Source organism: Mustela lutreola, chromosome 12, assembly GCF_030435805.1.
Source record: "Mustela lutreola isolate mMusLut2 chromosome 12, mMusLut2.pri, whole genome shotgun sequence".
In the NCBI taxonomy this organism is placed as follows: Eukaryota; Metazoa; Chordata; class Mammalia; order Carnivora; family Mustelidae; genus Mustela; species Mustela lutreola.
In genome coordinates, this window is record NC_081301.1 from 82882606 (window position 1) to 82904718 (window position 22113).

The 22113-nt window shown below is 37.9% G+C and overlaps 1 protein-coding gene across 4 annotated transcripts in view; it reads right to left on the reverse strand.

The window, feature by feature from the left end:
- Positions 1–21300, reverse strand: part of VPS13A (vacuolar protein sorting 13 homolog A) — a 224577-nt gene extending 203277 nt beyond the window's left edge. For 2 of the 4 annotated variants that reach the window (XM_059142060.1, XM_059142059.1), the window contains exons 1-5: positions 20926–21300; positions 7737–7780; positions 5656–5698; positions 1827–1922; positions 1459–1560 (exon numbers count right to left, since the gene is read on the reverse strand). In XM_059142060.1, coding sequence (XP_058998043.1) covers positions 1459–1560; positions 1827–1922; positions 5656–5698; positions 7737–7780; positions 20926–21025 — 385 coding nt within the window. In that variant the 5' untranslated portion in view covers positions 21026–21300. The remainder of the gene's footprint in view (positions 1–1458; positions 1561–1826; positions 1923–5655; positions 5699–7736; positions 7781–20925) is intronic. The other 2 variants (XM_059142057.1, XM_059142058.1) reach the window with 2 other exon arrangements.
- Positions 21301–22113: the final 813 nt, after the last annotated feature.

Genomic DNA, 22113 nt, shown 5'->3' on the forward strand with positions numbered 1-22113 from the left:
TGTTTTTTTTTTCTCATTTTCCTCACAGAGGAAAAGCTCCAACCCTAAAAAAAAACCCATTATCAGGGCACTTGGGCAGCTCAATGGGGAAAAGAAATAGGCTCAGGCTTAGAAAAGATCTGAGAATACCTTACATTTACACCTCAGACTGATCCCTGGACTAGGGACCTCCTATAAAAATGAAAAATAATAAACAAAAACATTAAAAAAAAAAAAAAGAAAACCATAGTAATGGGGTGAATTTCATTTTAACAGATATCACATGATTATATCCAAATATCCAGATTTTAATGAGAAATCACAAGGCATATAAAGAAGCAGGAAGGTATGGCCCATTCAAAGGATAAAAAAGTAAGTGACCAAAACTATTCCTAAGAAAAATCTGATGACAGTTCTACTAGCCAGACTTTTTAAGAGTTTATTTCTTTGAGAGAGAGCAAGTGAGCAAGACAGCAGGAGTTGGGTGATGAGCAAAGGGAGAAGCAGGTTCTCTACTGAGCAGGGAGCCGGATGCAGGGCTTGCTCCCACAACTCCAGGATCATGAGCTGAGCCGAACGCAGACACTTAACCAACTGAGTCACCCAGGCGCCCACAATAAAATGATTGGGCATAGTGGTGAGCAACTACTTTAGATATGAAAGAACTGAGAGAAGAAAAAACAATATAAGAAGTGTCACCAGAAATTCTTGTTAAATCTCCTTTACTGTTTTCACCTCTTTGTCAAAAGGTGAAATGTTTACTCTGGATTTCACTTTTTTATTGAACAAATAAATGCATGGCAATGTTGGCAATGTAAGTATACATATATTTGTAAGATAGTTAGCTACTAAATGAAGGAGGGAGAACAGAAGGTAAGCAGATAACTGGGTTCGGAAGATCATTTTGTGTTTAAAGATAAGACATATTAACATATTACAGTATATTTCCATACTAAGGAGAAAGCTACACTAGAGAGAACAGAGTACAAAAAAGTACCGGCTGATAGTGACCACTGCACAAGGGGAAGAGAAGGAGATTTCTGCAGGACACCCCTTCCACTGAGAAAAGTGAAGTGTTAAAGTAATGGACTATTCTGGTCTAGGCTGAACAGGAAAAGATATGAACCCAAAAGTAAACAAATAAATTTGGGAAAACATAAATATATCAAAGGACTAGGTACACCCCAAAAATTAAGAAGTGATATAATCGGATATTTTTTTAAAGCTAGAAAACAAAATATACTTGATAAAATTAATTATTATACTTAAAAACTAACCATACACTTATTGTCATAGAGTAAGTTTCTATAGAATTTCTATAAACACGATAAAATGTACAAACCACATTAAAATTCCCCACATAAGATTCCCTCATTCGCTAAATAATTTTAATGCCTCCAGAGACAAATAATATTCATATGTGATATTTAGGTCTTTTCTCTTTTTCTTATTATCATTTTTATTTACTGTTTCCTTTACCTTGATCAGCTACTTTTTGTTTTGCTTCTTCTATTCGTTTAAGTTCATGTTGTTTTGCTTCCAAGAGTTGTTTTTCTTCTTTTAAAGGATCATATTTTATTTCTACAGGAAGCATAAAAAAGAATACTTAGTTACTTTAACTTTAAGCATAACCATTCTAAAATATATCCTTGAAAATAATCATGAATGCAAAGTCTGCAATAATTTGGAGTAAAAATCAATTTAATGTGAATTTCTGAATGCTAATTTAAATATAGAAGTATCTCAAAAAATTCACCAGAAGTATTTTGAGTATAATTATCAAATATAAAGATTCTTCCACTCACAAATAAAAGTACTTAAGTTATAATGTTTAAAAGTTGACTTACTAGAAGAAGGCACTATGAGTAAATAAATGTCTCCCAGGAAAGCTTCAACTGGTTGAGTATACAGGTTTTTCCATGGAATTGTAAGATTAAGATTACCTACATCAATTTTCAGAATAAGGACAAAAAATATTATTATTCATTCAACCACATTTATTGCTAGCCTATTTTTTTTTATAAGCATATAATGTATTATTAGCCCCAGGGGTACAGGTCTATGAATCACCAGGTTTACACACTTCACAGCACTCACCATAGCACATACCCTCCCAATGTCCATAACCCAACCACCCTCTCCCTACTCCCCTCCCCCTGGCAACCCTCAGTTTGTTTTGTGAGATTAAGAGTCTCTTATGGTTTGTCTCCCTCCCAATCCCGCCTTGTTTCATTTATTCTTTTCCTACTCCTCAAACCCCCGACATTGCATCTCCACTTCCTCATATCAGGGAGATCATATGATAGTTGTCTTTCTCCAAATGACTTATTTCGCTAAGCATAATACCCTCTAGTTCCATCCATGTTGTCACAAAAGGCAAGGTTTCATTTCTTTTGATGGCAGCATAGTATTCCATTGTGTATATATACCACTTCTTCTTTATCCATTCATCTGTTAATGGGCATCTAGGTTCTTTCCATAGTTTGGCTATTGTGGACATTGCTGCTATAAACATTCAGGTGCACGTGCCCCTATGGATCACTACATTTGTATCTTTAGGGTAAATACCCAGTAGAGCAATTGCTGGGTGGTAGGGTAGCTCTATTTTCAACTTTTTGAGGAACTTCCATGCTGTTTTCAGAGTGGTTGCACCAGCTTACATTCCCACCAAGAGTGTAGGAGGGTTCCCCTTTCTCCGCATCCTCACCAGCATCTGTTGTTTCCGGACTTGTTAATTTTAGCCATTCTGATTGATGTGAGGTGGTATCTCATTGGTGTTTTGATTTGGATTTCCCTGATGCCAAGTGACGTGGAACACTTTTTCATGTGTCTGTTGGCCACCTGGATGTCTCCTTTGCAGAAATGTCTGTTCATGTCCTCTCCCCATTTCTTGATTGGATTATTTGTTCTTTGGGTGTTGAGTTTGCTAAGCTCTTTATAGATTTTGGATACTAGCCCTTTATCTGATATGTCGTTTGCAAATATCTTCTCCCATTCTGTCAGTTGTCTTTTGGTTTTGTTAACTGTTTCCTTGGCTGTGCAAAAGCTTTCAATCTTGATGAAGTCCCCAATAGTTCATTTTGCCCTTGCTTCCCTTGCCTTCGGCAATGTTTCTAGGAAGAAGTTGCTGCAGCTGAGGTCGAAGAGGTTGCTGCCTGTGTTCTCCTCAAGGATTTTGATGGATTCCTTTCTCACATTGAGGTCCTTCATCTATTTTGAGTCTATTTTCATGTGTGATGTGAGGAAATGGTCCAATTTCATTTTTCTGTATGTGGCTGTCCAATTTTCCCAGCGCCATTTGTTGAAGAGGCTGTCTTTTTTCCATTGGACATTCTTTCCTGCTTTGTCAAAGATTAGTTGACCACAGAGTTGAGGGTCTATTTCTGGGCTCTCTACTCTGTTCCATTGATATATGTGTCTGTTTTTGTGGCAGTACCATGCTGTCTTGATGATGACAGCTTTGTAATAGAGCTTGAAGTCTGGAATTGTGATGCCACCAACTTTGGCGTTCTTTTTCAATATTCCTTTGGCCAGCCTATTTTCTATCAGGCATTCGAAGAACTAACAAAGTGACAAAGCTATTTTACAACCACAAACAATAAGCCTTTGTTGTAATGATTGGAAATCGTGTCTATCAGAACTGTTGGAAAATCTACCAAATGATATTCAAAAAATGTGTAAGTTTCTCTTTATGACAATCTTCACCACAAACATTAGTATTCTTCTGCAATTAACCAACAACCCTTGTTATTATAATTCTGATTTCCCCAACTCATACTCTAAATCACTGTTAGTATTTATATGACACTTTCAAAGTGTAGACTATAAAACTGAAAAGTATATTTTCACATATAGACTATATACATAATATGTGTGTATGAATATCATTGCAAGTGTATGCGCAGATTTCTATGGTAATTATCAAAGACCATGGACAAGATTAGAAAATCATTCAAACGAATGAAAATGTTTTACTACAGTCCATCAGCAAAGTATTTCTTAAAGCATTAGATTTCTTAAACTAAAAAGTATGCTGTAAGGTCTTCATTATACGGATTCTAGTCTTGTGACAACAGAGGTGAGGGGGAGGGATAAAAAGAAAACTTTCATAATAGCTTTAAAATACTTTAAAATTTTTTAGAAAGCATGAGTCAAATAACTTAGAAATAGCTGTCATAATTGACAAGGGAACGATTAACAACACAACGGCTACATTAACTAGTTAGTAACTGGGGAAGGGAAAAAAATCTACATAGACATTTCTCATTACATAACCCCAAAATTCCATGTTTAAAAAAAATCCAAACTGAAAAAAGGATTTCATCTTATGATATCAATCCAGAGAAAAAGAACCAAACCATCTGATTTCTAAAAGACAGATGACTTTCTAAATTATAAAATCAGAGAAGATAATGACCATTTCAAATTTGTGTACAGTCCAAAATATAACCAGAATGAACACATTAGAAAAAATAATTGACAAATCGGATTATCAGGTAGAGTGCTTACACACATACATATCCATTAAGAATCCAAAAAAGTAAATAAACAAAAGAAAAAGAACAATGACAAAATAGCATTAAGTAATCAAAGAAACACAAACCAAGTCAATAATGTTCCATTTTCACCAGTAAATTTGATTCAAATTTTTTTTCTCTCAGTATAAAGTGCTTTCATAAAACTTGACTTTATACTTTCAGGAAATTTGGAAAATACAAAAAAATAGTAAAAAAGGCAATTCCAAAAATCTTCCACATAACTACTTTTAAAATACATATGTATTTCTTATACTTGCTACATATGTAATTTTGCGTGCTAAATGAGGAAACTCTGAAAGAGCATAAGATTAACAACACTCAACAACAGCAAGGGGAGGGGCACCTGTGTGGCTCAATCAGTTGAGTGTATGACTCTTGGTTCTGGCTCAGCTGATGATCTCAAGGTCATAGAATCAAGCCCCTCCACTGACTGCACTCAGCAGAGCCTGCCTAAAGATTCTCTCTCTCCTGCCCCTCATCAAATCATTCTCTCTCCTCTCTCCCAAATAAATAAAATCTTGGAAAATATGTTTCTATAAAATTAGTTGTAATCCTATACTACCCATTTGGAAATGTATACTTCTTTCACTCAACAAATCGTGTCCCTACTATTTGCCAGGTATTGTACTAAGTGGTGAGAGTAAAAATTAAACCAACTTAAGAAATGTGCTGTCATAATAGAAGAAAAAAATAAATAATGATATTAAAGAATGACAGGGGCTAGGACAGAGGCATGCAAACTACCTCAGAATCTAAGTTTCTGACTCGTCCCCAGCCACACTATCTGGAAGATGTGTACCTGACTCCTTAGACCACAGACCCACAATCTATCAGAGTATAGCAGTAACTGGTCAGAAACCTAAGAAACCAAGATAGTTATGCTATTAAACAAACTGGCTCTCAATTAAATCATTTTTAACACTCTAACAAGATGTATAATTTCAGAGTTTTTAATCAAGGGATATATGGACCACATGGTACTTTTAAGTTACACAACTAAGTTCCACCCAGATGAGAATATATGATTTTTCAATTAGTGCTCGGAAACATTAAAAATACCACATTAAAAAGATACTAAGTATATAATTCTTACTCTATGCCCAGCAAGCACGACATTCAAATAATAAGCACAGCTTACCTATATGACCAACTTTAACTTTAAAAGGTACATCCAGTTGACTCTACAAAAACATCATATATAAAATATTAGGATATATGCAGGCCAACAAAATAGAAGGCACTTTTTTCTTTCCTAAAATTATTTAAAGTGTTTACGTTAACTCACACCTTTTTTTTTTTTATCCTTAACACTTATTTAAAGATACATAACTGTAATATTCTCAAATCCACAAATTCAGGGAGACTAATCATTTTTAAGTAGATAGGGGAAAAGCTCTATGGTAATACAGACCACCTAAGTTACCCATAAGCTTAGCAAAATCATACTGCTTTTACACTGTATGGGGGGAGGAGGGGAGGTGGGAAATTTCACTAAAAGTTTGTCCTCACAGAGAGGTTAAAACTCCATTTTGCAAAAAAATATCCTCAAAAAATTTCTCCCCATCCATCAGGGAAAAGGACAACTTTTTCATTAAGTAGTGCTGAGAAAACTCAATATCCACACATAAAAGTGAATTTAGACCCTTACAAGTGCATATAAAAATTAACCCAAAATCAATATAAGACCTAAACATAAGAACTAAAACTACAAAACCCTTAGAAGAAAATATTTGGTAAAATCTTGACATCAGATCTGGCAACAACTTCTTGGATATAACAAAGACATGAGCAACAAAATAAAACAGATGAAATTTCACTGAGATTGAAAACATTAGAACAAAGGACATAGTCAACAGAGGCATAAGGCAACGCAAATGGGGATAAGCTTAGCAAATCATAATCGGATGAGGGAAAACAAATACCACTTTATATCTATTAAGATATAAATATGTTATCTATGAAGATATCTATTAAGGTATTATCAAAAAATAAAAAATAGTGCCTAGCTGAGTCAGTCAGTAGAGCATGTGACTTTTGATCTTGGGGTCATGAATTTGAGCCCCATACTGGGGAGATTATACTTAAAATTTTTTTAAAAGAATACTAAAAAAATGAACATTAGCAAAAATGTGGAGAAACAAAACTACCTGTGTTGGTGATAGGAATATAAAATGGTTCAGCTACCATGGAAAACAGAATGGCAGTTCTTAAAAAGGCTAAACACAAAATTACCATAAAATCCACTAATAGGCATTTACCCATGGGGACGGAAAATAGGTAACTGAACAGACATGTATATTGCCAACGTTACAGCAACATTATTCACAAGACCCAAAAGGCAGAAACGACTGGAGTGTCCATCAATATATGAATGGATAAAGAAAAAGCTGCATATAGATACAGCGGAATTATGTAGCCACGGAAAGAAATAATGTTCTGATACAAACAAGGAATTATGCTAAGTGAAAAACGTTGAATAGAGTATGGCAGACACAACATGATTCTACTTATGTGAGCTATATGGAATAGGCAAATTCAGAGAGTCAGAAAGTAGATTAGCGGTTAACAGGGTCTACACAGAACCGGAATAGGGACTTATTTCTTAATGGTTATAGGGCTTCCTTTGACCTAGGGAAAAGTTACAGAAAAAAATATTGGATGATAGTTGTACAAATCATAAATTTAATTAGTATCACTGAATTCTTGGGTAAAAAATGATTACCATGGCATCAAAAAAATTGAAGACTACAGGAAAGATCAATTAACCATTTAAAATAAAATCATCTAGAAAGAAAAAAAATTAGGAAATTTTTAATGGGGAAAATTATACTGTCAGTTTGTGCTTTTTAAGGAGAAGAAAAGTCCACTTTATAAAATCCACATTTTGCAAAAATTATTTTTAAAAGGTTTTCTCAAAGTTTGAATAATTTAAGATAACAAAGTAAATCGAGAAGACTACATAGTTATAAACATATGTTTTTTATACTCAAAACCTACCACAGGGATACCTGGGGGCTCAGTCAGGGTCTGACCCCTGATTTTGGCTCAGGTCACGATCTCAGGGTCACGGGATTGGGCCATGCATCAGGCTACCCACTCAGCAGGGAATATTCTGTGCAGATTCTCTCTCCCTCTCCCTCTACCCTTCCCCACCTCACACTCTTTCTCTCTAAAATAAACAGAACCTAAGACGGAAGGAAAAAAAAAAAAAAAACCTACCAGAGCATTTTCTTTAATTTCAAGATTCTTCAAGGCCACAGCTCCTAAAAAAGATTTAAAAAGTAATATTAAAGTATCTTTCATTTTAAAAAGGCATACTTCATCCTTAAATGTTATAAAGGAAAGAAAAAATATAAATGATGTGCATATAGAAAACAAAATAATTTGTAATCTTATTAGCTCACCCTCGTTCTTCAACTTAGAGTCTAAGAATGTTATGTTTGACCAAAACATCATTTATTGTATATTTTCACCTCAGTGGTTATAGCCCACTGTAATGTAAACATTTTAATCAGAAATATACAAATAACAGGACTCTAGTAAAGCTGCATAAAATACAAGTATGAAAAAAAAGAGCTGTATTTAAATATACTTATGATGAACAACTGAAAATTTATAAGATCCAGTATCCGTGAGCTTGAAGATACATATATATAAATTTCCCAACCTGAGATGCAAGGAGAAAAATAAAAGAAAAAATAGTAATGTCCAAGAACCACAGGACAACTGTAAAAGCTGTAACATATGCTCAACAGGAATACCAAAAGGAAAAAAAGAGAAGCAAATATATGAAGTATTAATGACTGATAAATTTCCAAAATTAATGTTAAAAACACCAAACCACAGATCCAGAAAACTCGGAACACAAGGCAGGGAAATAACAAAAAATTTACAACTAAGCATATCATAACCAAACTACAGGAAATCAAAAAAAACAAACAAAACAGAAAACTTGAATATGATCCAAAAATATCTCTTCCGGGTATAGGGGCAAAAATAAAAAAAAAATCTAGGACGTTGAAAAGATTATCTGCACTCCAATGTTTATTGCAGCATTTTTCCCAAGAGCCAAGATAAGGAAACAACCTAACTGTCCATCAACAGATGAATGGATAAAGATATGATATTGTATAAATGCATGCAACAGAAATTATTCAGCCATGAGAAAGAATGAAATCCTGCCATCTGTGACAACACTGATGGACTTCGGTAGCATTATGCTTAGACATAGAAAGAGAAATATAATATGATATTGTTTATATGTAAAATCTAAACAGCTTGAACTCTTAAAAAACAGAGAGTAGAATCCTGTTTACCAGGGGCTAGGACATGGGGGAACTGGGGAAATTATGTTGAAAGATACAAACTTACAACTAGGAAATGATTAAGTTCTGGAAATCTAATGCACACCACAGTGCATTATAACCAACCATACTGTACAATGTATTTCAAAGTTGCAAAGACACTAGATCTCTAATGTTTGAACCACAAAAAAGAAATGATGATCATGTGACATGAAAGAGATGTTAGTGAAGCTACCACCATAATCACACAAAGCAAATCAATATGTTGTGCACCTTAACCTTACACAATGCTGTATGTAAATTAAGCCAGAAACAACAAAAAGAAAAATCTTGAACAAAGGCAGAGAAAACACACACATTCCCCAACAGAGGTACAAGGAATAACTGAATTGAAAATTTCACCAGAGAACATCCAAAACAGACTCCAACAGACAAAAGTATGAATTAGCAAACTTGAAAACTTATCACCTGAAAATGTAGTGATGGAAAAAAAAAAAGAAAGAAAGAAAAGAAAAAAGTGAACAGAGCCAAATAGACTTATGAACAACATGTTTAAATGCATCAATAGCATTATGAGAGTCCCAAAAGGAGGACAGAGGCAGAAAGCTTAGTTGAAGTAACATCCAAAAATTTCCCAAATTTGAGGAAAGCTATGTATACAGAAATCCAAGAATCTCAACCAAGAAACGTGATCATCAGCAACACTGAATATTAAAAGCAAAAGTGATTTGACTTCTACACAAGATCTTCAAGAAGATTATCACTGGATTTCTGAGCAGAAACTTTACAGAGAATGATATATTTAGAGTGGTTAAAGAAAAAAGAAGTTAACCAAGAACATTATATTCAACAAAGTATTACATGTGCTTCAAAAACTGGGAAAATCTTGGGGTGTCTGGGTGGCTCAGTGGATTAAGGCCTCTGCCTTTGGCTCAGGATCCCAGGGTCCTGGGATCAAGTCCAACATCAGGCTCTCTGCTCAGCAAGGAGCCTGCCTCCTCTTCTCTCTGTCTCTCTGCCTACTTGTGATCTCTGTATGTCAAATAAATAAATGAAATCTTCTTTTAAAAATGAGAAAATCTTAAGATACTCTCAGATAAACAAAACCTGAGGGAGTTCACGAACAGTAGATCTGTCTTATAAGAAATCTTAGAGTCCGTCCGGCTGAACAGAAAGGACGCTGGGCATCGAGCACCTAGGTGGCTCAATCAGTTGAGTGTCTGACTTAGTTCCAGCTCAAGTCCTGATTTCAGGGGTCATACGATCAGCCCAACACTGGGCTCCATGTTCAACAGGGAATCGGCTTGAAGGTTCCCTCCCTTTGCCCCTCCCTGCACTCATGCACACACACGCTCTCTCCCAATAATCTTAAAAAAAAAAAAAAAGAAAAGAAAAGATGCTGGGTAGTAACTCAAAGCTGTAGTAATGGTAAGTTACTACAGTAACGGCAAGTGCATGGACAATATGAAAACTATTATAATTTTACTTTGTAACTCCATATTTTATTCTTTATTTTTTAAAATTTAATTTAAATTTTTATTTAAATTTCATATTTATTTAATTTAAATTTAATTTAAATGTTATATTTATTTTTATTTATATAATTTTATATATTGTACATAATATATATAATTTATAAATTATAAATTTTTAATTAAAATTTTAAAAACAAAAGAACTTAAAGATTGTAACTCTGTTTATAGTTACATAATGTGTAAAAATGTCATCTATTACATCAATAACAAAGTTGGAGACGCAAGCTGTAAAAAAGTGAAATTATTGTATGAGATTAAAATTAGGTATCAGTTTAAGATATATTCTTGTACATTAAGATATTATATGTAATTCCTGTGGAACCACAAAAAAAATACCTACAGAATATACAAAAAGGAAATAAAATCAAAACGGATCACTGGGGCGCCTGGGTGGCTCAGTGGGTTACAGCCTCTGCCTTCGGCTCAGGTCATGATCCCAGAGTCCTGGGATCGAGCCCTGCATCTGGCTCTCTGCTCAGCAGGGAGCCTGCTTCCTCCTCTCTCTCTCTCTGCCTACTTCTCTGCCTACTTGTGATCTCTGTCAGATAAATAAATAAAATCTTTTAAAAAATTATAAAAAAAGAAAGTATATGCATGACTTAAAAAAAAACCGGATCACTAAAAAGAATGAATATAAAGGGAAAAAGTAAGTTAAAACAAACAGTTATAAGACATGCAGAAAATAATTAACAAAGTGAAAATAGTAAGCCTTCCCTATCAGTAATTACTTTAAACATAAACAGTTTAAGAAGGTATGGTGTGTGTGTGTGTGTGTGTGTACACACATACACAATGAAATATTATGCAGTCATAAAACCAAATGAAATCTTGCCATTTTCAAGACATGTATGGAGCTAGGGAGTATTATACTAAGTGAAATAAGTCAGTCAGAGAAATACCATATTATTTCACTCTTATGTGGAATTTAAGAAACAAAACAGATGAACACAGGAGTAAGAAATAAGTAATTTTTAAAATATGCAAACCGAGGGCACCTGGGTGGCTCAGTGGGTTAAAGCCTCTGCCTTCAGCTCAGGTCATGATCCCAGGGTCCTGGAATGGAGCCCCACATCGAATCTTGGGCTCTCTGCTCAGCAGGGAGCCTGCTTCTCCCCCTCTCTCTCTGCCTGCCTCTCTGCCTACTTGTGATCTCTGTCTGTCAAATAAATGAAATCTTTAAAAAATAATAATAAAAAAATAAAAATAAATAAAAATATACAAACCAAGAAACACACTATTAACTATCCGGAACAATCTAACAGTTACTGTGGGGAGGTGGGCAGGGGGATGGGTTAAATAGGTGATGGGGATAAAGGAGGGCACCTGTTGTGATGAGCACTGGGTGTTGCATATTAAATTCTACACTTAACACTAGCATTACACTCTATGTGAACTAATTAAATTTAAATAAAAATTTGAAAATAAATAAATGTAAACAGTTTAAACTCCCCCCTCCAAAGACACAGGCAGAATGTATTTAAAGCCAAACAAAACATGATGGCCCTATAGCTCTAAGAACATACAAAGGTTAAAATTTAAGTGAAAAAAACTGCACAAGATTTCCTATGCAAATAATAACAAGAGACCAGATGTGGCTATACATATACCAGACAAGAGACTGTAAGTCAAAAGCTATTAGAAGAGGTGAAGAGGGACGTCATCTAATGATAAAAGTGTCCGTTCACTAAATTCAATTCACCAAACACAAGAGCACAATCTGAAGCAAACAATGACAGATAAGAAGAAAGAAACAACTCTACAGTAATGGTAGGAGGTTTCAGCACACAACTTCAATAACAGACAGAACCTCCAGAGAGAAGATTAAGAAGGAAACAAGCTGAATTTTAAAAACATACAAGAAACACTCTACTCAATAAGAGCAAAATACACAATTTTCTCAAGTACTCATGGAACATTCTTCAGGACAGGCCATATATTAGGCAACAACAACAACAAAAATCTAAATTTTAAGAGACTGAAATCCTATAAAGTATCTTTTAGAAGATATCGCAAGAAAAAAGGAATCACAAGAAAAACTTTTAAAACTTAAGAAAAATTAAAATGAAAGCACAACATACCAAAATTTATAGGCTGTGGTAAAGACAGTCCTGGAAATACTTAGCAGCTGTAAGTGTTCACATTAAAAAATAATATCCCAAATTAACACCTTAAATTTGTACCTGAAAGAAACAGAGATTAACTAAACCCATAGCTACCAGAAGGAATAAAGTTTAGAACAGAAATCATAAGATGGAGAACACGAAACCCAATAAAGAAAACTGCTGAGATCAAAATCTGGCTCCTCAAAAATCTTTAGCTCATAAACTAAGAAAAAGAAAAGAATTAAACAACTGAAATCAGGAATCTAGGAGGGGATACTACCAATTTTACAGAAAAATAAAAAAGATTATAAGAGTACTATGAACAACGGTACATCAACAAACTGGATATCCTAGATCAAATGGATAAAGTCCTTGAAAAACACACCCTACTACTAATGAATCATCAAGAAATGGATAATCTTGGGGTGCCTCGGTGGCTCAGTGGGTTAAGCCTCTGCCTTTAGACAGGTCATGATCCCAGGATCCTGGGATCGAGATCCGCATTTGGCTCTCTATTCAACAGGGAGCCTGCTTCCCCCTCTCTCTCTGCCTGCCTCTCTGCCTACTTGTGAACTCTGTGTCAAATAAATAAATAAATAAATCTTTTAAAAATAAAATAAAATTAATTAAATAGCATGGAAAATAATAAAGCACTTAGGAATAAACTTAACCAAAGGACTTGTACCTTCAAACTTTATATAAAACACTGCTGAATGACATTAAAGGCACACAGAACCTGGAAGACATCCATCCCATATTCATAGACTGGAAGACTTAATATTGTTAAGACGAAAATACTACCCAAAGCAAATTACAGACTCAATACAATCAATATTAAAATCCCAATATTTGGGGCACCAGGATGGCTCAGTCGGTTGGGCACCTGCCTTCAGTTCGGGTTGTGATCCTGGGGTCCTGGGATTGAGTCCTGCGTGGGGCTCCCTGCCTAGCAGGGAACCTGCTTCTCCCTCTCCCTCTGCCCCTCCCCCTGCTTGTTCTCTATCCCTCAAATGAATAATCTATAAATAAAAATCTTCAAAAAAAGAAAGAAAAATGGATTAGTTAAAGGATGTTGTCCCACAGGGGGGGGGAAAACAATATTTATCCATTTTTAAATTCACATGGAATCACAAGGGACACCTCCATTGTTAAAACAATCTTTTGTTTTATGGGGCGGGGAGAAGAAAACCGGAAGTCTCACTCTTCCCGATTTCCAAACTTAATACGAAAACATAGTAATCGAAACAGTGTGGTACCATATACAAACACACAGACCAATGGAACAGAACACAAGAGATGAGAAATAAATTCTCACATATACAGGCAAATGAATTTGATAAGGCTGCCAAGATCATTCAACTTGGAAATGTCACGAAAAACTGCTGGAAAATGATACTCACTTGCAAAAGATGAAGCTGGGTTACCATAAACCATAACCAAAAATTAACTGAAAGTAGATCAAAGACTCAAATTTCATATTGAAAACTATAAAAATCTAAAAGGAAAACATAAGTGAAAAATTCCATGAGTCAATTTGGCAATGATTTCTTTTGGATGATTATAATACCAAAAAGCACAGGAAAAACAAATGATGAGCTAGATTTCATCAAAAGTAAAAACTTTTGTGCATCATAGGGCATTCTCAACAATGAAAAGGCAATAGTATTTGCCCATCACTTATCTGATAAAAGGTCAGTATCAGTATATAAAGAACTCCTACAACTCTATTTAAAAAAAAAAAAAAGGCAACCCAATTAAAGGGCGGCCAAAGGTCTTCAAAAGACATTTTTCCAAAGAAGACCTATAAATGGCCATTAACCAATGAGAAGATATCCAACAGCACTAATCATCAAAGAAATGCAAGTCAGTAAAAATGAGATAGTACCTCACACCCATGAGGATGGCTACTATGAATAAAATAGAAAATAACAAGTGTTTCTGAGCTCATGTGGAGAAATTAGAACCCTTTTGCACTGTTAGTGAAAATGTAAAATGGTACATCTGGAAAGGAGTATGACACTTCCTCAAAAAATTAAAAAGAATTAACCAGCAATTCCACTTGTGGGTATATACCAAAACAGATCTATTTGCACACTGATGTTTGTAGGGCCATGATTCACGACAGCCAATAGGTAGAAGCAACCCATGTTGTCTATTTACAGATGAATAGAGAAACAAAATGGGATATATACAAAAAATAAATAATGTTCAGCTTTAAAAATGAGTAAAATTCTGATATATGCTGCAACAGATGAATGCTGAAGACATTACGCTAATACATGAAATAAGCCAAACACAGAAGACCAAATATTATATGATGCCTCTTACAGAACATTTCTTACAATAACAGAATACATATTCTTCTCAAGCTCACACAGAACATTCACCACAGTAAACCAAACTCTGGGCCATAAAACATACATTAACAAATTTAAGGGATTAAAGCCATACAAAATCTGCTTTCAGACTACAATGGAATTAAACTAGAAATCAGTTAACAAAAAGAAAGTTAGAAACTCACAAAATACCTGAAGATTTAATAAATATTAATTTAAAAGCACACATCGCCCAAGAAGTCATCTCAAAAGAAACTGCAAAGTATCTTGAATCAAATGAAAATACAGTTTTCATAATTGGGCATGCAGCAAAAGCAAGGCTTAGAAAGGAATTTACCACTGAATGCATATATTAGAAAAGAAGAAATAGGGTACATGGTTGGCTCGGTCGTTTGAGGAACCCATTCTTGGTTTCGGCTCTGGTCCTGATCTAAGAGTTGTGAGATGGAGCCCCAAATCCAGCTCTGTGCCCCAGCACAGAGTCTGTTTGGGATTCTCTCTCTCCCTCTCTCTCTGACCCTTCCCCTGAACAACATTTCAAAAATAAAATATGCTAGTTAAAAACAAAAACAAGAAATCGAAGTTTCTAAGGTTGCAAAACAATGTCGATGTAATAGCCACCACCAAAACCAAAAACAAACAAACAAAAAACCTGCAAATTTATGAGTTTTATAATTTTAAAGAAAACAGAGAGAGAGACGAAACAAGACTACAGAAGGAGCTATAAAGTACAGTATTCCTTGCACTACAAATGGTAATTCTATCACATTGCTTCTGTCTCTGAATTTCTAATACTTTTGCCTGAAAGTGCTCTAAAAATGCACCTAGCTGTCCATCACAATCCTGCGTTATTTAAAAAAAAAAAAAAAAAAAAAAAAGATTTTGGTGTACTATGTCACATAAATCCATTTCTATGTCACATAAATCCATTATACTCTCTGGACAACAGTTCAGAAATCTGTATCCGTAACAAACACATATGGCTGATTCTGATGCAGCCTAGCTCTTGAAATTCTAGATTGCCTAGAAAAGATGGAAGATGAATCTCAGCACGATCTATGAAGCACCACTACCTCCCTAAGTAGATGACTTATAAAAAGGGGTGGAGAATTATAAATAGCAGTGCATACAAAGGATACCAATATCAAAATTCACCAAGAGTGTGAGATAAAGTTCAATTCCTCTTTCCCCTCTCACAAAATAAATGCTTCCTGCACTCAGCCTACTTCCTATAGGGCCCACTATACTACCACTGTTCTGCTACATTGTAAGTACATCAATTTTTAGAAACTCTTCATTCATATAACAGTATCTCCAAGGAAAAATGGATCTCAAGTTCCAAAAAATTGTCTCAGAAACAAATTTTCAGAACACTACCCATTCTTAGATTTGAAGACACCCATGTAACTTCTGAATACTAATTAACATTATTAATATGCTAACAGTGAAATTAGCTGATTACAGATACCTAGCAAAAGCATACATTTAAAACCAACAGGTCTTTCTGATATTAGACTACAAAATATTAAGTCTTACAATTCTCCTATGCAGCATCTAGTTTCTATTACTGAAATTTTCAAGTATTTTTAAGTTTATCAAAATTACTGCTTTTTCCTCTGCTTTCGGCTCAGGTCATGATCCCAGGGTCCTGGGATCAAGTCTCTCATGAGGCTTCTGCTCAGCAAGGAGACTGCTTCCTCCTCTCTGCCTGCTTCTCTGCCTTTTTGTGATCTCTGTCAAATAAATAAAATCTTAAAAGAAAAAATTACTGCTTTTTAAATCCTCAAAGGATTTCTTACGCACTAAAAGCTTCATTTATCAATATAACCAACTTCTATACATAAAACACTAATATGTTGTTTAAAAAATTTCATAACTACCAAAGTTAGACGGATCCTGCTACCTGATTTCAAGACTTACTATAAAGCAAGAGTTATCAAGACAAGTGTGGTATTGTTGAAATAATGGACACATGTATTATCAAAACATTACAATCCAAAAATAAACCCATACAATATAAAGTCCAATTTTTTTCAAAAGTGCAAAAATAATTCAATGGAGAAACGATAGTCCTTTCAGCAAGTGGTGCTGCAACAATTGGACATTTGCAACCACATACAAACAAATGAACATCAACCTTCAACCTATACCACACTTTATATAAAAATGGATCAGAAATCTACATTTAAATTATAAAACTTCTCCAAGAAAACACAGGAGAAAATCTTTGACTTCAGGGAAGGCAGATTTCATATATACACCAAAGCATGACTCATGAAAAGTTTCTGCTACAGTGGACTTGATCGAAATTTTAAATTTAAATCGAAAAATTACACTTTTGCTTTGCAAAAGACAGACTTGAAAGGGAATGAAAGAAAATATCTTCGAATCACTTATCTGACAAAAGGACTCTTTACTCATAATATGTAAAGAACTTTCAACACTTAACAATAAGAAAATACTTTGGTAAAAGAGTTTGGCAGTTCCTTTGTAGAAGTCAGATTTACCATATGATTCAGCAGTTCTACATCTAGGCATATACCAAGAAAACTTAAAACATATGCCCACAAGAAAACTTGTATATATGAATGTTCTTAGCAGCATTCCTCATAAAACCCAAAAAGTAGGAATAATTTAAATGACAACTTGGTGAATGGATAAACAAAATGTGATCTATTCACACAATGGATTATTACTCTGTCATTAAAAAGTGATACATGCTGGGGTGCCAGGGTGGCTTAGTGGATTAAGCCACTGCCTTCAGCGCAGGTCATGATCCCAGGGTCCTGGGATCAAGCCCCGCATCGGGCTCTCTGCTGTTCGAGAAGCCTGCTTCCTCCTCTCTCTCTGACTGCCTCTCGCCAACTTGTGATCTCTGTCAAATAAATAAATAAAATAAATCTTAAAAAAAAAAAAAAAAGTGATACATGCTACAACACGAAGCTCAAAAAAACAAAGTGAAAGAAGCCAGAAACAAAAGTCCATCTACACTGCATGACTGCATTTAAGTGAAATGTCCAGTACTGGTAAATCCATAGAGACATAAAGTAGATTAGTAATTGCTGGAGGTGCGGTTCGGGAGATCAGCAGAGAATTTGAGAGTGACTGCGAATGGATATGGATGGGGTTTACTTGGGAGTGTTGAAAATGTTCTAGAATTAGTGGTGATAGTTGAATAATTTTGTGACCATCATAAAAAACACTTCATTGTACATTTCAGAAGGGTGAATTCAAGAGAAAAAATACAGCAGACAGAAGGAAGTCAATACTGTGATACTGTAAGGCAACAGATGGTGACAACATTTATCATAGTGAGCATTTCATAACCTTTAGAATTGTCGAATCATTGTTACACACCTAGAACTAATATAACATTGTATGTCAACTATGCTAACAAGTAACATTTTTAAATGGTAAACTTAAAGGTATGTAAATTAATCTCAACAGATAAAGGAAAAAAAGCCAGTTTAAAATAAGCTGACGATCTGAACAGACTCTTCAGCGAAGGAACTATATAAACAGCAAAGAATATGAAAAGATGCTCAACATCTTTAATCAATCAAGGTATGCAAATTAAAACCACAATACTTTAGCACTTATACCTATTAGAATGGCTTAAGAAAAGTTTTTTAAATGACAATACTAAATGCTAGTGAAGGTGCAGAGCAACTATGCACTCAAACAATGCTGGCGGGATTGCAAAATGGTACAGCTGCTTTGAAAAGCAGCTCCATAGTTTCACAGAAGTTCAATGTTCATTTACCATAAAACCTTGCAATCCCACTTTCAGGCATTAAGCCAAGAGAAACAAAAATTTATTTTCACACAAAAAAACTGTACATGAATGTTTATTAACAGCTCTATTATTCGTAATGGCCAGGAAGGGAAACCAGCAGATAAACATTTAGAACACAGCCATATAAAAAACACCAAGGGGCGCCTGGGTGGCTCAGGGGGTGAAGCCTCTGCCTTTGACTCAGGTCATGATCTCAGGGTCCTGGGATCCAGTCCCGGATAGGGCATCCCTACTCAGTAGGGAGCCTGCTCCCTCCCCCGCCCCCGCCTGCAGCTCTGCCTATTTGTGATTGCTCTCTCTGTGTCCAATAATTTAAAAGTCTTTAAAAAAAAAAAAAAAACACTCAAAAAATATAGGAATGAAATACCGGTGCATGCAACACATGGATGACTCTCAAATTCACTTTATGTAACAAGTGAAAAGAGTGAAACCAAGTAAAAGCAATCAGACCCCCCAAAAGCTTCCATTTATATGGCACTCTAGAAAAGACAAAACTGGGGCGCTTCCCTGGCTCAGTCCGTTAAAGCTTCTGCCTTCCACTCAGGTCATGATTCCAGGATCTTGGGATCTAGCTGGGCACTGGGCTCCCTGCTCCGTGCAGAGCCTGCTTCTCCCTTTACTCTCCCTCTCCCTGCTGCTCTGCCTCCTTGTGTGTTCTCTGTGTGTGTGTGTGTGTGTGTGTGTGTGTCAAATAAATAAATAAAATATTTTGAAAGAAAGAAAGGACAGATGGTCAGACAAAACGTAAGGATGGAAACAGATCAGCGGTTTCCAGGAAATACGGGGGCTAGAAAGGGTAGACTGAAAAGGGGCTGTAGAGGGAATTTTGGCATCCTGAGGAACTTTTTGGAATGAGTGTGACAGTGGATACTTTCCGGGACATTGCACTTGTCAAGAAAGACAGAACCGTACATCACAAGAGTGAATTTTACTGTATACAATTTTAAATAAATTCACGCATAAATCACACTCTACACAGATCCCGCCTGGAATGCAGAAGCAACCTTCCACTACAGATCAAAGCACACTACAAAACGTTTTCAAGGCTTCCTTCTGAGGTGTGTGAAGACAAAGAGTATTATTTTTACTCTGCAAATGAGAAGCAAAACAAATAAAACAACCTTCAAGTTTCGGATACGGGTCAGAGATGCAGAGCTGGCGCCCACGTCCCTAGTTTTTGCAGGAAGTTCATGCTCTGTCATGGTACTAGACACCAACAGCAGTAACAAGAGGTTCTATCAAACTAATGATCTACTCACACGCTTTCATAAAGGAGAAAAATCAAGATAAACGAGTAGCTCAGAAGAGAGTTGAAAGTGTGTACACAGTTAAGTCCAAATAAATAAATAAATAAATAACCCTAATTTTGGCCTAGGAGATTCATTTCGTAGGGGAAAGGAATCTAATTTACAACGGGTGCTTAACATAAAGAAGGGTAGAAGACAAAAACAGCTGAAAGCACTAATAATAACTCTCCAAATAAGACAGAGCGCCGAAGTGCACGGATACAAAGTAAAGCTTTGGTCCTTCATCTAAGCAATCTGAGTGCACGTTCCTCCCCGTCCTTTGTAGGTCTGAGACGTTGCACAGCGCACCTCGTTTCTTAAAAAGCAATCACTCTGACCCACAAAATCCCAAAGCCTTGCAAGCGTGACCCACTCCTGGGTGTCGGGCTGTGAACAGAAAACAGCCCATCATTTGAGTTGATGGTGCACAGGAGTTTCGCTTTCTGTTATCAGCCGAAGCCAGGCCAGCAACCCGAATCCGGCTGGCGCGGCCGCAGAGGGGAGCCGAGCGGACACCACGGTTAGCCACACGCGCCGGCTGGGGAAGGAGGGAGGCGAGAGGACGTCTTCGGTCACCGGTGCCTTGTCTTCACGTGCGAGGCAACGTGCGCCCCTCCGTGGGCTCTCCAGAGCCTCCGTCATAACCCCAGGGGGTACAACAGGACCCCGGGGGCGTCTCGGGGCCTCCCCCACGCCCCGCACCTGAAGCGGGACAGCTCGGGGCGACGGGCTGGGAACGGCGCCTGGGCGCGATCTGCCCCCCACGCCCTCGGAGTCCGCCGCGGGTCCCCGCTGCCGCCCGGCTCGGAAAAGGGGGACTTTTCATCCCGCACGGCCCCCGAGCCCCCTCCTGACAGAATACGAACAACTGGCGGGCACAGGCCCTGGAACTGCCGCCGGGTTTGACGTAATTTAACCCCGAGGCGGGCGGCGGCAGGTGGTGGCGCCCGGCGAGCGAGGGGCCCCAGGCCCCGAGAAAGCAAAGCCGGGCTCCGGCAACCGGGCGCCGGAAGGAAAACGAGATTGAGGGGCGGCGGCGGTCTCGTTACCTCCCCAGATGCCCAGAGTGAGCTGAGACGTGTCCAGGTTCACCACATAGTCCCCCAAGAACCGGTTCAACACGTCTACGACCACTGACTCGAACACCATTTTCCGCAGCCGCGGTGGACACGGCAGCCGCTCCCCCGCGGTCCTTCTTCCAGCGCCCGACCTCCCGCGCCCTCCCTCGAGAGCGCTCGGTTCACCGGCTCCCGGACGTCTCCCACAGTATCTGCCCGGGCGCCGGACACGAACCCAGCCGCGAGCCCTGCGAGGGGCGGAGGCGGCCACTAGGTCCGCGCGTGCGCACGACGGACTCCAGGGCGGGGGCGAAGCAAGGCGCCGATCCCGGCGCGCCTGCGGGAGAGAAGAAAGGGCGGCTGCGCGGCCGCCTCTCTGACGCCTGCCCCTTCCGTGCAGACCCCGCCTCCTTTAGCTCGTTGGCTCCGCCTCCTCCCCGTCACCAGGCAACGGGACGAGCGTAAGGAGCCGCCAGTTTTTTCCCCCGACCCCGCCTTCACGGGCCCATCAGTGTCCCGACCCGCGGCGGGGGCGGGGCCGGGCGCGGCGGTTACACCTGCCCGGGAACGCCCGTCGCCCTTCTGGGGAGGCGACCCCGCACGCGGACCAGTAGGACCTGCACTTAAGCCAAGCGTGGGCAGATTCCAGTCTTTTCGCGGTCAGTCCGCAGGCGTCCCAAGGGAGGGTCCGAGGGAGCCCCCCCACATTATGACAGGTTCCTGAGTCCGGCCGGCCTGTATCTGGACGCCCGTAACTGCCCCACCCGGTGCTCGGAGCGCGAGGCCAGGATGCCCGTCGGGTGACTTGACTTACCCAGCTGCAAATCGTGCCAGGAAGGCGGGGAGAGGGCAGTGAAGAGTAAACTCGGCGCTGGAGTGTCACGCCCTCCGTCTCTGCATCTGAGATGGCATTCTTTTTTTGGTCAAGTTATTCACGGGGAGCCTCCTTTCATCCCTTAGAAAGTCCCTTCAAATTCAGAGACAGCTAGTTCAGAAACTGCTGAGCACCCTTCAAGAAATACTATGATACTTGGACCCAACCCTTGAGCCTTACGAAATGACTGACCTAAACTACATAATAATTAAAACCCTTTCGGCCCCTTCCCACCCCCATTTGGTCTTATATAAGACACAAGACCAGATGCCTGAGCTTACAGAGATGCTGGCTATGAAGTACGG